The sequence below is a fragment of the Geotrypetes seraphini genome, chromosome 8, assembly GCF_902459505.1.
Source record: "Geotrypetes seraphini chromosome 8, aGeoSer1.1, whole genome shotgun sequence".
NCBI classification, from domain to species: domain Eukaryota; kingdom Metazoa; phylum Chordata; class Amphibia; order Gymnophiona; family Dermophiidae; genus Geotrypetes; species Geotrypetes seraphini.
The window spans coordinates 20,627,505-20,642,872 of NC_047091.1; the positions used below are offsets into that span (position 1 = coordinate 20,627,505).

At 46.6% G+C, this 15,368-nt stretch overlaps 1 protein-coding gene across 5 annotated transcripts in view; it reads right to left on the reverse strand.

Moving 5' to 3' along the window:
- MAP7D1 (MAP7 domain containing 1) overlaps positions 1 to 15,368 on the reverse strand; it is a 108,256-nt gene that overhangs the window by 31,675 nt on the left and 61,213 nt on the right. For 3 of the 5 annotated variants that reach the window (XR_004540414.1, XM_033956034.1, XM_033956036.1), the window contains 2 exons: positions 5,751 to 5,900; positions 265 to 410 (listed from right to left, as the gene is read on the reverse strand). Coding sequence is in view for 4 of the 5 variants with exons in the window: in XM_033956034.1 (XP_033811925.1) it covers positions 265 to 410; positions 5,751 to 5,900 (296 nt within the window). In the remaining variant the exon portion in view is untranslated. The remainder of the gene's footprint in view (positions 1 to 264; positions 411 to 5,750; positions 5,901 to 15,368) is intronic. The other 2 variants (XM_033956035.1, XM_033956037.1) reach the window with 1 other exon arrangement.

The window sequence follows — 15,368 nt, forward strand, 5'->3', positions numbered from 1 at the left end:
TCTCATTGAACATCCCTCAGACCGTGTTAGACATTGACCACCAATGCCAATATGCTGTAATCTAGGCAATAAAAGACTGAGTAACCTTGTGAGTTGAGTGTGAGAGTGAGTGAGTGAGACCAAAGGTCCATCAAGCCCACTATCCTGTTTCCAACAGTGGCCAACCCAGGTCCCAAGTACCTAGCTAGATCCCAAGCAGCAAAACAGGAAGAAACCTAGACCATTGACCACCTAGACCAGACTTGGCAGACTGGTGCAACTCACCGGTGACGGATCCTGCTTTTTCCGAGGAGTGACACCGGGGCTGCCAGCAGCAGTCCTTTGTCGATCCGAACACCAGTGGTGAGGTCTGTGATTGTTGCAGGGGGTGAGTGGGCTGGCAGAGGCAGAACGTGGGCACACAGGGACGGCTGAGAAGAGAAAGATGGCAATGAGCATCCTCAGTTAGCTTCATGTGCTAAAGTGCAGGGCATACAAACCTGAAACTCCTGTCCCGTCACAAAAACAGAACAGCACAGCTCAGCACCACCACCAGAGCTTTCTGCAAGGAGAGAGTGCTCCAGGCAGGTAGGAAATGAATTACCGTATATACTCAAATATAAACCAATCTGAATATAAATTGAGTTAACTTATGTTCCCTCCAAAAAGGAGGAAAAAAGGTTGACTCAAATATAAACAGGGGGGGGGAGTGTTAATATTCAAGTGCCTTGCCTTGCCCTGAATCTCTGTACCCTATTCCCCCTCTCTCACTGCTCTGCATCGAGCCTCCCCTCTCCCTCCCAGGTTCTGTAACCTTTCCCCTTCCCTCCTGACTTTGCAAGCCTCTGCTGAGCCTGCTGTGAGACCTGGTGGTGCAGCAGTGACTGGACAGCAGGGATCCCTCTTGCCTCCTGTCCCAGCCGATTCTAATTATCATCATCTCCCTCCTGCTTCCCCCGCATACCTTTAGTTTCCCTGATGGACCAGCAGTGAATCGCGGCAGGAGTAACGGTCCTGCGAGAACTTACAGCAGCCAATTAGCTAGCAGCTCTGCACGGGCAGAAGCAAAATAAGGTCACTCCTGCTGCGATTCATCGCTGGACTACCAGAGAAACTAAAGGTACGTGGGGGAGGTGGAAGGGAGATGACAAAAATTAGAATCGTCCGGGACAGGAGGCGGGAGGAATCCCTCCTGTCCCGGCCACCGCTGGACCACCAGGTCTCACGGCAGGCCCGGCAGGTTCGGGAGGGGGGGGGGAAGGCGGTTCTGCGCCGACCCGAATATAAACCAAGACCTCCATTTTTGGGCCATTTTTTTGATCCAAAAATCTCAGTTTATATTCTAGTATATACGGTACAAAGATAGCAATGAGCCGGCATTTACTATGCAACTAAACAAGTCATTGCGAACTATAAACCAGTCAGATCTTTACGATCCGAAAATAAAAATCTATTAATCTCAAGGAAGCAAGGTTACTATGCAGACACCAGGGCAATGACATTCTGCAGAACGCTTTGGTGGGTCGGTTGCAACAATGTATCGATCGGTTTCAACCCAATTGTTTTGTCACCATATTCTTATGACTTAACAGTTCTTTGTCATAATTATTATACAGTGGAACCTTGGTTTACAAGCATAATTCGTTCCAGAAGCATGCTCGTAAACCAAATTGCTCGTATATCAAAGCAAGTTTCCCCATAGGAAGGAAGGGAAACTGCTTTGATTGGTTCCACCTCCTCCCCCCCCCGAGGCTACCGACGCTGCTCCATTCTCTCCCCCACTTGAGGAATCCGACGCTGTTCCAAACCCCTCCCCATGATCTGGCTTCCCCCCCTGCGAACCGGCATCCCCCCCGCTCGCGTTGCCCCCCCCTCCACCGCGATACTACTTTTCCCCCTCCCGAGCAGTCAATGACACCCTTTACCCGACTTGGCACCAGTGCCAGTGCCCGAAGATCCTCCCTCTTCTGGCGCGGCTGGGCGGTGCGTCGGAGATCCTCCTTCTTCTGGTCTGGTCTGGACTGGCTTTGAGCATTTGCGCATGCTCAAAGCCTTCTGGTCTCGCTCTCAATCTCAGAGAGAGCGAGACCAGAAGGCTTTGAGCATGCGCAAATGCTCAAAGCCAGTCCAGCCCAGCCCAGACCAGAAGAAGGAGGATCTCCGACGCACCACCCAACCCAGGCCGCGCCAGAAGAGGGAGGATCTTCGGGCACTGGCACTGGTGCCAAGTCGGGTAAAGGGTGTCATTGACTGCTCGGGGGGGGGGGGGAGTAGGATCACGGTGGAGGGGGGGCAACGCGAGCGGGGGGGGATGCCGGATCGCTGGGGGGGGGAATGCCGGATCGCGGGGGGAGGGCGCTCGTACAGCGGGGCAAGCTCGGTTTACGAGGCACCAAGTTTGCGAATGTTTTGCTCGTCTTGCAAAACACTCGCAAACTGGTGCACTCGTAAACCGAGGTACCACCGTATTTGTTTTAACTCATGTGAACCGTTAGCTGAATTAGCGCGCGCTAAATGCCGTGTCCATTATATTCTATGGACGCGTTAGCATTTAGCGCAAGCAAAATCAGCTACTGCGCCTTAGTAAAAGACCTCCTTAGTTCTTAAGTGGCATAGAAAAATTTTAAATAAATAAATTCCTTGCTTTATGGGGAGGGAGGGGGGCAGCTGGTAGCGCATGCCCGTTAACACTACCACAAACACATTTAGCAGTGCGGCAGGAGAGTGCTTTCAGACCATTAATTTACGCATAACAAGGAGTTTTGATAATAATCCACATCCCCAGAGACGCTTTAGATCCCTGGTAAGAAAGGAACGCACATCTTCAAAATAAGACGATTCGGAAAACGTTTGGAAAATAAATGCAAAATGAGCTTTTCCCCCAAATCACTTGGTTAAAGTGTGGAGATTACCCCCAGCTAGAGAATGACACGGTGACAAAATTCATCACCGTTCCTGTCCCTGCGGATAACCGCGGGAAATAATCCCATGTCATTTTCTAGTGTCTATTTCAACCTCAGTCCTTCTACACCAGCATTCTTCAAAGCAAAGCTTGAGGGTCAGAGGTTGTGGCCATTCATATTCTGATTCTTATGTGAGCCAAGGATAATGAAGCCATTGTGACATCATTGATGTGATTGGCTCTTAGGCACTGGTGGAATGAGGCATTATGACATCACAATATCTGCTCTGGAAACCAGAGACTGTCATTCTGTAGTGTCTGTTTCAGCCTCAGTCCTTCTACACCAGCATTCTTCAAAGCAAAGCTTGCGGGTCAGTGGCTGTGCTTATGTGAGCCAAGGATAATGAAGCCATTGTGACATCACTGATGTGATTGGCTCTTAGGCACTGGTGGAATGAGGCATTATGACATCACAATATCTGCTCTGGAATGTTGCTACTCAACCTCAGTCCTTCTACACCAGCATTCTTCAAAGCAAAGCTTGCGGGTCAGTGGTTGTGGCCATTCATACTCTGATTCTTATGGGAGCCAAGGATAATGAAGCCATTGTGACATCACTGATGTGATTGGCTCTTAGGCACTGGTGGAATGAGGCATTATGACATCACAATATCTGCTCTGGAAACCAGAGACTGTCATTCTGTAGTGTCTATTTCAACCTCAGTCCTTCTACACCAGCATTTTTCAAAGCAAAGCTTGAGGGTCAGTGGTTGTGGCCATTCATACTCTGATTCTTTCCTCTCTCCTCAAAGAATGACATAAAGATGGTTTCCTGCGGTTATCCGCGGGGACAGGAATGGTGATGAATTTTGTCACCGTGTCATTCTCCCAGCGAACCGACAGAAATCCTGAATTCAAAACCAGGCTGGAATCATTTTCATAAACACCCAGACAAACTGGAGCACGTCACAATGAGACACAAATAACCTTTTCCAATACTGCAGATTAAATTTGGGCGAACGCTAATTTAATGGCAAAGGAGGAGAAGTTCCTCCATTGTTTGTTTGAAACTATGTATTTATTTTATTTTTAAACTTTCTATACCGTCTAGGTCTGGGATGCCAAAGTCCCTCCTCGAGGGCCACAATCCAGTCGGGTTTTCAGGATTTCCCCCAATGAATATTCATGAGATCTATTTGCATGCACTGTTTTCAATGCATATTCATTGGGGAAATCCTGAAAACCCGACTGGATTGCGGCCCTCGAGGAGGGACTTTGACACCCCTGGTCTAGGTCCTGGGTGGTTACAGTATATCCATAATGCCCAAACAATACAAAAGAGAGACAAATCATCAAAATTTAAATTCATAGTAATTCCTCGAACGGGACAAATGCATTTTAAGGAGCCTTGTAAAAGTTTCTGAATCAGCATATTTTCTCAACTGCCGTACCAGCGAATTCCATAATTTGACCCCCAGCACAACAAAAGGTCATTACACAAGTTTCGACATACTTTGGATTAACATTGGCCTTTAACAAAGCAGAATTTTTCAGAGCACAACAAACTTTTAGGGTGATAAATAATCATCTTGCTCTTAAAATACTGTTTCCCCAAAAGTAAGACAGCGGCTTATATTAATTTTGGGTCCAAAAAACGCACTAGGGCTTATTTTCGAGGAATGTCTTATTTTTTTTCATGTACAACGATCATCTCTCCCTTCCTCTCCTCCATCCTAATTTTTCCTCTTTCCTTTCCCTCCCCCACATGTGCAGCATCTTTCCTCCCCTCTCACCCATCCTCTTGTGCCTTCCCTCTGCAACATCTTTCTATCCCTCCCTCCCATCCCCCCGCAGCAGAACCCCGCCGACCCTCCCACCACGAGATCGACATACCTCTCTCCCAACAGCAGCATTGGCGGCACTCTAAGACAGGCTGCTTTGCGGCTTTCTCCCGCTAGGACCTTCCCTGTGCCGCGTCGCTGATGACATCATCAGTGATGCGGCAGAGGGTAGAACCTGGAGGGAGAAGACCATGAAGCCGCCTGTCTAGAGTGCTAGGGGTAAGGACACTTCATATGGGTCACACCACTTCATAGAAACTTTGGTCAGACACGATAAAACAGCATCATCTACCTTTACAATATATGCAGGGGACAAATTTGGCCCCAAACCTATAGGAACTCAATTTCCCTGTCCCTGTGAGTTTTCTTACTGTCCCTGTCCCGTAAGCTCTGCTTTAACTGCACAAGCCTCGAACACTTATGATTTTAAAGCGTTTGAGGCTTGTGCAGATGAGGATGGAGCTTAGGCATTGGTGGAATGAGGCATTATGACATCACAATCTGAGCTCTAGAATGTTGCTACTTAGGATTTTAAAGTGTGTGAGGCTTGTGCAGATGAGGACGGAGCTTAGGCATTGGTGGAATGAGGCATTATGACATCACAATCTTAGCTCTAGAATGTTGCTACTTAGGATTTGAAAGTGATTGAGGCTTGTGCAGATGAGGATGGAGCTTAGGCATTGGTGGAATGAGGCATTATGACATCACAATCTGAGCTCTAGAATGTTGCTACTTAGGATTTTAAAGGGTTTGAGGCTTGTGCAGATGGGGACGGAGCTTGCAGAAATGGGGCAGGGGCAAGAAAAGAACCCACGGGGATGGAGAAATGAATTCCCATGGGGATGGGGAAAAATTTGTCCTCGTGTCATTCTCTAAGGCAGAGGCTTGGGCTCCGTCTGACAGGATCTGACCTTCTCAATGACTAGTCTGTGTTCACAATGATTCTGACCCAGGGATTCCCCCAGACCCTGGCCTCCCACCCCAGGAGCCCTGGGGTTTCATTCTTTCATGCAGTAAGCGATTCTAACCTGGGTACCTTGCTGGATGCCGCTTACCCAGCTCCTTGCCACTGCCTAAAAGTGTGGCCGCACTCCTGCTCCGTGCCAGGAACGAGAGAGTAGGGGTCATCAGCCTGTCCACAATGCTGCTCTCCCAGGGACTCAGCTGCAAGCTTCGAGCTAGGAAAGAAACAAACACCCATGACACGCTGCTCCTTTTACTACAATTTTCCTTTTAGACCCTGTCAGATCTTTTCTTGAACCCTAAAATAAAGAGAGGCAGGTTAACATGAATTACGTCCTCAGGCAGGTTTTGCTCGCCTTCTGGATACTGTTCAGACATGCTAGCTCCCCCCCCCCCCTCTTCTGTTAAAGGAATCCTAAATCAGAACATCCATCATAAACAGTCTTCAGGATCAAGCCAGTGGAAGGCAAAACAGATCTCCCCTCCCTCCCCCAAAATAGTTTTATCTTCCAGTGAAAGAACTACTTGTGAGGCCTGAGGTATGAAGCCCCCTGGATCAGCTGCTCTTGAAACCCATGGAAAGTTTCCCTTCTGTAACACATGGAATATCAAGTTTCAACTTTTTCGTTTTTGATATACCACACAAAAGAGAAACTTTCAGAGTGGTTTATAATTTGTAAAAAAAAAAAAAAAAAAAAGAAAGGAAGAAGGAAACCTACAAGGACAGGGAGAACGTAACCTAAGAACATAAGAATAGCCTTACTGGGTCAAACCAATGGTCCCATCAAGTCCAGTAACACACTGACATACCGCCTTTCCATGGTTACAAAGTGGTTTACATATTATATACAGAAACTTATTTCCTATGCCTACAGCCTGGCTGCCCTGGGTAGGCCCGCTCTTGCTATTGGACGCTACGCAGGGTCAGGCCTGGGTAGTACCTGGGGGGGTGCCACTGGGGAATGCCAGGTGCTGTAGGTTGCAGGGCCCTCTCTTGGGCCACACACTGCACGGGAGAAGGCAAGGACAAACTACTCCTGTACTCTGCCTTGAAACATCACAGGTCTTATTTGGCTTATCTCCCAGCTACTTAGTGGATTCATTTACCATTGCTTACTCAAAACGTAGGCGAAAAGCTCAGGGTCATTTCAATTTTCCTTCGGTAAACGGTTGTCATAATAGAAAGTTTCATCAATGTCTTCTCTCTTTTCACACTAACCAAAATCCAGTGAGGTGGATTCTATTGACTGCGGGGTGTCAGATTGACCATATCAGCAGGTCTGTCAATTCCTCATTCATCCCCTACAGACAGTATTTTTTATATCTTTTTTATATGCTTTTTATATAAGTATAAAACTTTCATTTTTGACGTTTTTTCATAATAAATTGGTGATAAGAGCAATATTAAAGGTGACTTAGCTTATTTCTGTGAGTATATAAGTCATACTGGTTTGAAGTTTTTTTCTCTCCGATGTTATACATAGAACACTCCCCTCTGCCTTGGCAGAGGGGAGTGTTCTATGTATAACATCGGAGAGAAAAAAACTTCAAACCAGTATGACTTATATACTCACAGAAATAAGCTAAGTCACCTTTAATATTGCTCTTATCACCAATTTATTATGAAAAAACGTCAAAAATGAAAGTTTATAAATATATACTTATATAAAAAGCATATAAAAAAGATATAAAAAATACTGTCTGTAGGGGATGAATGAGGAATTGACAGACCTGCTGATATGGTCAATCTGACACCCCGCAGTCAATAGAATCCACCTCACTGGATTTTGGTTAGTGTGTATTTTGAATTAGTCTTTGTCTACTTATCAATTTTGAAGAATTCTCTCTTTTCAGGCAGCCCTCTGGGACAGGGACTTGGAGTTCAGAGTCCTACTATCAGTTAAAGACAAACTTGTTTTCTAAATAATGATTCTTCTTAATGATTATTTGGTTTCTTAACTTTGTTAACTGCTTAGAACTTATAAGGTTATACGGTATAGAAGTTCTTTGTTATATTATTTTATGTAGGATTCCTCACTGTGTATGCAGCCATGGGTCAGTGATTGACTCGGAAGCGTACACAAAGACACTTATTTTGTACCTGGGCAAAGAGGGTTAAGTGTCCCAAGGAGCAGGAATCAAATCCAGTTCTCCAGGCTACACTTCCACGATCAACGAGTTCACTTGCATCTTGAATGAAGTTCTCCGACGCCATATCGAACAGCCTTCCCCCCTCCCCCCACGATGAAACCTGCAGCTCAGAGTCCGAGCCAGTATTCTCCCGGGGAAAGGGATCTCCTCCGGGGAGGCAGACAAATGCCACAGCTTACTGACCTCGAGTTAGAGCCGTTAATAAACCTGCATTCTGTGGACATGATTCTCCGTTTCTTTCACAGAAGGCAGGTGGTTTTATTTCAGTACAGCTCTTATGTACATGGGTAAAACATGGGACAGGTTAGTTACTGCATCACAGAAGCCCCAGGACGATCCCAGGTGCGTGGCGTTTGCACAAAGCGGGAGAGCACTTAGCGGAAAGATTCTCCGTTCAATCCCAGCTTCAATTAATTGTAATGTTCATTCGCTATCCCACGGTCTTCAAATCAACCTAAAGCAGCCACCACTGAACACAGAGCCAATATTCAAACCAGTGACAATCAGTGAATGCCAGGCCACGTCCAAGCTCTGGCACTGAATTTCCAAGTAAATGGGGGGCAGTAAAAACAGCCAGTGAAGTGCAACATATTCCGCATTTAATCAGCTACGGTTTCCGCATAAAGAGAGCGCTTCCCCGCCCCCCCCCCCCCACCATAATGCTCCAAAACAGCCAGTTTTCGTTTGGGCGCTAACTGGACATTTTCGGCAGGCTTCTTCTAGGCGTTTAAATCCCTTTGAATAATCGATCCTCATAGAATTATATTCTCTGTCCAACCCTTTAGGCTTCTTTGTTCCCTGGCGTCCTCAAATGCTTCATTTTAAAAAACAGGACCGCCAACATCAACCACACGCTCAGAACTGCTCTGTGGCTGCCAGCGCCTCATGCACGGACTGTGTTTGGGGGGGGGGGGGCAAGTGCCATAATCCCTTTGCAATTCATGCATTTGCATGCGTGCGCATGTCTAGGTTGAAATGGCGCAGCCATTTAGCTTACTAGTGAATCTACGGTACACCAGGGCGCTGGTTCAGAGCGCCTGTCATCGGTCCAAACCTTAAAGCTCCTCTTGGAGGGGGGGGGGGGGCTGTCTTTCCCTTTCCATGATGCTCATTCGAGGTTCCTAACCAGAAACTCACCTTCAGAGCTGCTTCTACAACTTTCCCCATGCCCTGTTCCCCGCTCCCTGTTTCAGTTACTACCTTTATAATAGGCCCAGGGCGAGAGAAGTTTATGGATTGCAAAGAGGGAACCAAAGAAGCTTGCAGATATCATACATAACTTCAGTAGGTGTGAAGGCATCGCCCATGAGGGTAACGAACAGCTCAAATCAGCAGTTCCTCTGGCCATACCCCCAGGGAACGTGGTTGTGGTAAGAGCGCATAGTGTAGCAGGTTTTAAGAACATAAGAAGTTGCCTCCGCTGAGGCAGACCAGAGGTCCATCTCGCCCAGCGGTCCGCTCCCGCGGCGGCCCATCAGGCCTATTGCCTGAACAGTGGTCCCAGACTAATTTTGTAACTTACCTCTAATCCTAACCCTAAACCTACCTCCACTCCTATCTGTACCCCTCAATCCTTTTGTCCTCCAGGTACCTATCCAAACCTTCTTTGAAGCCCTGTAACGTGCTTCTGCTTATCACATCCTCCGGTAGCGCGTTCCATGCATCCACCACCCTCTGGGTGAAAAAGAACTTCCTGGCGTTTGTTCTAAACCTTTCCCCTTTCAATTTCTCTGAGTGCCCCCTTGTACTTGTGGTTCCCCATAGTTTGAAAAATCTGTCCCTGTCTACTTTTTCTACACCCTTCATGATCTTGAAGGTTTCTATCATGTCTCCTCTAAGTCTCCGCTTTTCCAGGGAGAAAAGCCCCAGCTTTTTCAGTCTGTCAGCATATGAGAGGTCATCCATACCCTTTATTAGCTTAGTTGCTCTTCTCTGGACTCTCTCAAGTACCACCATGTCCTTCTTAAGGTACGGGCGCACCATTGCACGATACAGTGGCAGGATGACTTCCTTCGTCCTGGTCGTGATACCCTTCTTAATGATACCCAACATTTTGTTTGCTTTCCTTGAGGCTGTGGCCTCAATTTCCTGGAGGAAAAGTCCATAGTCTGTTATTGAGAAAGACAAGGGGGAAGCCACTCATTGCCCTGGATCGGTAGCATGGAATGTTGTCACCCTTTGAGATTCTGGAATATTGCTACTTCTTGGGTTTTGGCCAGGTACAAAGGACCTGGATTGGCTACCGTGAGAACGGGCTACTGGTCTGACCCAGTAAGGCTATTCTTATGTTCTAATGGCACAGTTGGCCCAATGGCAGTACATTTGCATTTTCAATGGCTCTTCTGTAGCTATCTAAGAACCTTTCCCATTCACCCCCCCCCCAAACACATTTGATTTACACCCTAGCATATACTCAAATCAAATAGATTTCATTCGCCTTCATCAGGGCAGGGAATAAGTCATTTCTCAATGGATAATAACCAGGAGCCCCGGGGAGGAAGTCGGCACTTGTCTCTAGAAGTTATCTGAACCAATTAAATCTTTGCACATGAAGCTACCTGGAAAGGTTTAAGTTATCCAAGAACTGTACAGGAGGCTGAACAGAGAGATCAAAGGGCTTCTCCACAGATTGTCTGCACTTATATTGTCTCTCTTTGCATGGATTATATGTTAGTTTGATGTCAACCTCTTAGGGCTAGATTCACAAAGCAAACCAATCGGTTTGTGACCCCCTTTACAAACAGATTTCCCTCCGGCCTGATTCACTTATCTCTCTGCCGATCCGAATCCAACCCGTGCATGCAAACGAGGGGACCAGGGACTTGATTCACCCAACAAATTTCTCAATCTGACTGGGCAGGCCGATCAGCCCAAGAAGCGACCGCTAAGGGCCAGTCGCAAAGGGTCTTTCCGACTCTCCAGCTCCATTGAAGCCTTGCTTTCTGCACGCCATGCCCTCTGATGCCCCCCCTCCCCCCCCCGATGCTCTTCCCCAATCTCTCCTGCCTACTCTGTCCCGAATCGCTGCCCTGCTCGTCCACGGATCTCTCCTGCCTGCTCCGAATCTTTCCTGCCTTCCCCGCACTGGTTTTAACCCACAGGTTTATAGCCATGGGCTCACTGGGCTAAAAAGTTTTTTAAAAATAGTCACAGCTCAGACGGGCATGCGCAGACCATCTACAGATGGTCTGCACATGAGTTGGGGGGGGGGGGGGTCGCACACCAGCGATCCGTGCCGGCAGATGGGAGCGTTCCTCCGATCGCCCCCCCATCTGCATTTTGGAGGTTGAAGAATCCATCGGACCTGTCCGGATCAGTCCCGATCGGGCAGACACTTTATTTATTTAGTCAATTTTCTATACCGTTCTCCCTGGGGAGTTCAGAATGGTTTACATGCATTTATTCAGGTACTTAAGCATTTTTCCCTGTCTGTCCCGGTGGCCTCACAATCTATCTAATGTACCTGGGGCAATGGGGGGATTAAGTGACTTGCACAGGGTCACAAGGAGCAGTGAGGGATTTGAACCCACAACCTCAGGGTGTTGAGGCTGTAGCTTTAACCACTGCACCACTCTAGAAATCAAAATGTAGCAAAAGTGAGCCAAGTCTAGGACAATGAAGCCACTGTGACATCACTGATGAGGTTGGCTCTTATTGGTGGAATGAGGCATTATGATGTCATAGTACCAGCTCTGGTTATCAGAGGCTGAGACTTTTCACTCTATTTATATATTCAGTTTTCTAATCCATACCATTCTTCCAGGGGATTTCAGAATGGTTTACATGAATTTATTCAGGTACTTCAAGTATTTTTCCCTGTCTGTCCTGGTGGGCTCCCAATCTATCTAACGTACCTGGGGCAATGGGGGGATTAAGTGACTTGCCCAGGGTCACAAGGAGCAGCGTGGGTTTCAACCCACGACCTCAGGGTGCTGAGGCTGTAGCTTTAACCACTGCGCCACACTCTCCCCTTATCAAGTTCCAGTAAAAATAAGATAAGTGGGGGGGGGGAAAAAAAAGCTTAATTTCCATCACTTGCAAACGGGTTTTCCAGTGTTCAAAAAGAGCAGCATAACAGAAATAATTACAAATCTCTTTCAATAACCGACAGCAAATCTACACAAGATTAAAGCTTTCCATTTTTATTAAATTCCACACGGACTGACTCTTCCTGCCAGCATGACTCACTTCAGTGCTGAATAAGTCTTAGCTCTGAAATATCCCGACTATTCTGTCACTCGACATCCACCCACCCAATATGAATCTAAGTAAATGGTGCCCCTCCCCCGATGCAATCATGAGCATACACAGCGCATGCGTGCAGCGCATATCGTTTTTTTTTACTGTGGGTGGCTTTTCCTTCTGGCTTTAGAGAAGCCGATTAAGGTAAAGCCTATTTCTAGCCTGTTCTGGTCATGCATGGAGATAATGGGACTTGCCCCGGAAGATGGGAAACAGAGGGAGGTCTCGCATTCTGGGTCGCAGGCCAATACAAGATCGTTATAAGGCACAAATTTGGGATAAAATAAAAAACACATTAAGAGGAAGGGTCCACCTTTTTACTAAATGTTTCGCACAGAACTAAAACCTGGTTCTGAAATGTGCCCAGTCCTTCCCCCACCTGATAGCGCCTGAAAACTTGGGGTGCACTGGATGCAAACTTTTCAGTGTTATACAATGGCATAAAGGCACATGTGCATTTGTGAAACATAACTGTTGCGTCCTTGCATATCCTCTAATCAGGGCTGCTGCCACTTCAAACAAGTACGTTGGACCCTGCCATCATAATATAAATCTATTTTTAAACACTCACGAAAGATGAGTTACCTGTGCACCCAATTACACCATCAATAATAATAATAAAACCCTAAGCGCGCATGCGCACTGCTACCTCCGTGATCCGTAGCTCCGTGGCAGAGACATGGTAGTAGCGGTGCGTGCGTGGATGGCGGTTTTCAGCGTGTGCGCAGTGCTAATAAAACCCTAGCCACGCATGCGCACTTGAAACTCCATGCCTCCGCCTGTGCTGTAGAATAGAACCGCTGAGCAGGGAGGAACCGCCAAGCAAGGGAAGCATCTCAACGCAGTGGCAGCAGGAATGCGTCTCAGCGCAGTGGAACTGCCGAGCAGGGAAGCATCTCAGGGTGGTGGCAGCAGTTCTGACCTGCCAACCCCCTATTCCTTAACCAAAACAGCAGTGGCAGTGCTGTAAACAGGCTGTTCGCGGCAAGCCCTGGCAGGGCCTATTCTCTGCCGCATCACTTCGGATGCGGTAGAGGAAAGGCCCTGTTGGGGTTGGCCATGAACAGCCTATTTACAGCGCTGCCACTGAAGAAAGAAAGAAAGAAAGAAAGAAAGACTTACAGACATACAGGGGGCAGGGAGACAGACAGAAAGAAAAATGGGGCAGGGAGACAGAAAGAAAGGGGGCAGTGAGAGAGAGAAACAAAGAAAGAAAGAAAGACGGGGCAGGGAGAGAGACAGAAAGAAAGACGGGGCAGGGACAGAAAGAAAAAAATTCTACACATCTATTCTAGCACCCGTTAATGTAATGGGCTTAAACACTAGTGTTAAATATTTGTCTTTAAAAAACATAAAGCCCACTTTTCTCCTCTCCCCTGCAGTCAGTGCACACATCAGCCCCACCAAAACTCACAGCCCGTTTGGCTGCTCACTGCTTCCTGTTACAAGTTTGCTTCAGAGAATGATAAAGACTGCAGCACATAGATGGAACCGGAATACATTGGTTGGGGTGGGGGAGGGGGGTTGCACCCCAGTGATAACCAACATCGGTTCTTCTCAGATGCTAGCCTAAAACAACTCCAAACCTGGCACCAATGCAGGAAGGGGAGTGGGAGAGGGAAGAGGAAAAGAAATTTCTTATGGCATAAGCTAGCTGAAAAAGAGATCTCCATGGACCTCCCTCAGAGAACCTATGGAGGGAAGCACCTTGCCAAGAGGGAAGAATGCTTTGGAAAAACAGGACTTTTTAAGTTGTGTTTGGGCCTAATTGGTTCTGCGTTACTTGATCCCTGATGCAGGCATCTTTGTGCCGAAACACGGTTGTGTCGGGTCCTTTCGTTTATGCCACTAGACGCCTGGAAAAATAAAATTTACTACAATTGCTGTGCTTGTTACCTTGGATTGCTTGGTTGTTTTTTGGGGGGTTCCTGTAGTATCCTCTCTGAGAACACTACCAAAACCCTGATCACCTCTTCCCTAGACTACTGCAACACGCTTCTCAGAGGTCTTCCACGTAACCATCTCTCCTCCCTTCATCTGTTCAAAATTCTGCCGTATGACTTCTACTCCGCCAGCCGCCATGTCCATATCACCCCTCTCCTCAAGTCACTTCACTGGCTCCCTATCTATTTCCGCATACGGTTCAAAGCCCTCCTACTAAGTGCCTTCATGTTTCTCTTCTCTTATCTCTCCCTAGACAAGTTTCAAGTTTATTAAAAAAAATTTTATACCGCCTATAAGAGATTTCTAGGCGGGTTTACAATATTAAAAATATTTTAAAAAGGGAAGACAAGTAGGACTTACAGGATGAACATCAGACGGGTCACCGAGTATGTCAAATAGAATTGATTACAAGAGGTTAAGGGGGAAAACTACAATTCTGAATAGGAAAAAGATGACAATTAAGGATAATAATAATAATTTCATTTTTCTATACCGCCAACACCCAAAAGAGTTCTAGGCGGTTTACGGATAAGAAGAACTGGACAATCAGTGATAAAATACAGTGAGCATTAGACAAATTTAATTGCACAGTTCTTAAACAGATAAAAATGTCTTAAACAGGTCTTTACTAGTTTCTTGAAAGAACAGGATGATTTAGTTCGATGAATCAATTTACCTAACCAAGATTGAGTTTTACCCGCTTGAAAGGCCAAGGTCCTATCAAAAAATTTCTTATAGTGGCAATTTTTTGGATTTGGAAATATAAATAAGCTGGTACAACGAGTAAACTTGACCGGTCTATACCATTCAAGGTGAGAGATAAGGTAACGTGGAGATAATCCAGACAACAATTTATAACAAATGCAAGCAAACTTAAAAAGTATTCTAGTTTCTACAGGTAGCCAATGCAGTTGCTGGTAATAATAGCTGACATGTTCCTGATCATCAGGCAAGTCTCTCTTATCTGTACCCTTCTCTTCTACACCCAGCTCCAGACTACCTTCCTTCTCCCTTGCTGCATCATATGCCTAGAACAGACTGCCCGAGTCAATACGTCAAGCTCCGGCCCTAGCATTATCGAAATCCAGACTAAAAGCCCGCTGATAAGGTTAACTCCTAACCCTCACTCACTGTAAAGCACCCACGCCTGAGAAACCCCCTAACCCCCTACTTGTCCTGTTTGTCTGTTTGATTAGATTGTAAGCTCTACTGAGCAGGGGCTGGTCTCGCGAATGTTTTAATGTACAGTGCTGCGGCGGACGTCTAGCAGCGCTATAGAAATGATCAGTTATACTACTACTACTACTACTACTACCAATCGCATTTTCCTGTACAGGGCTTGATTA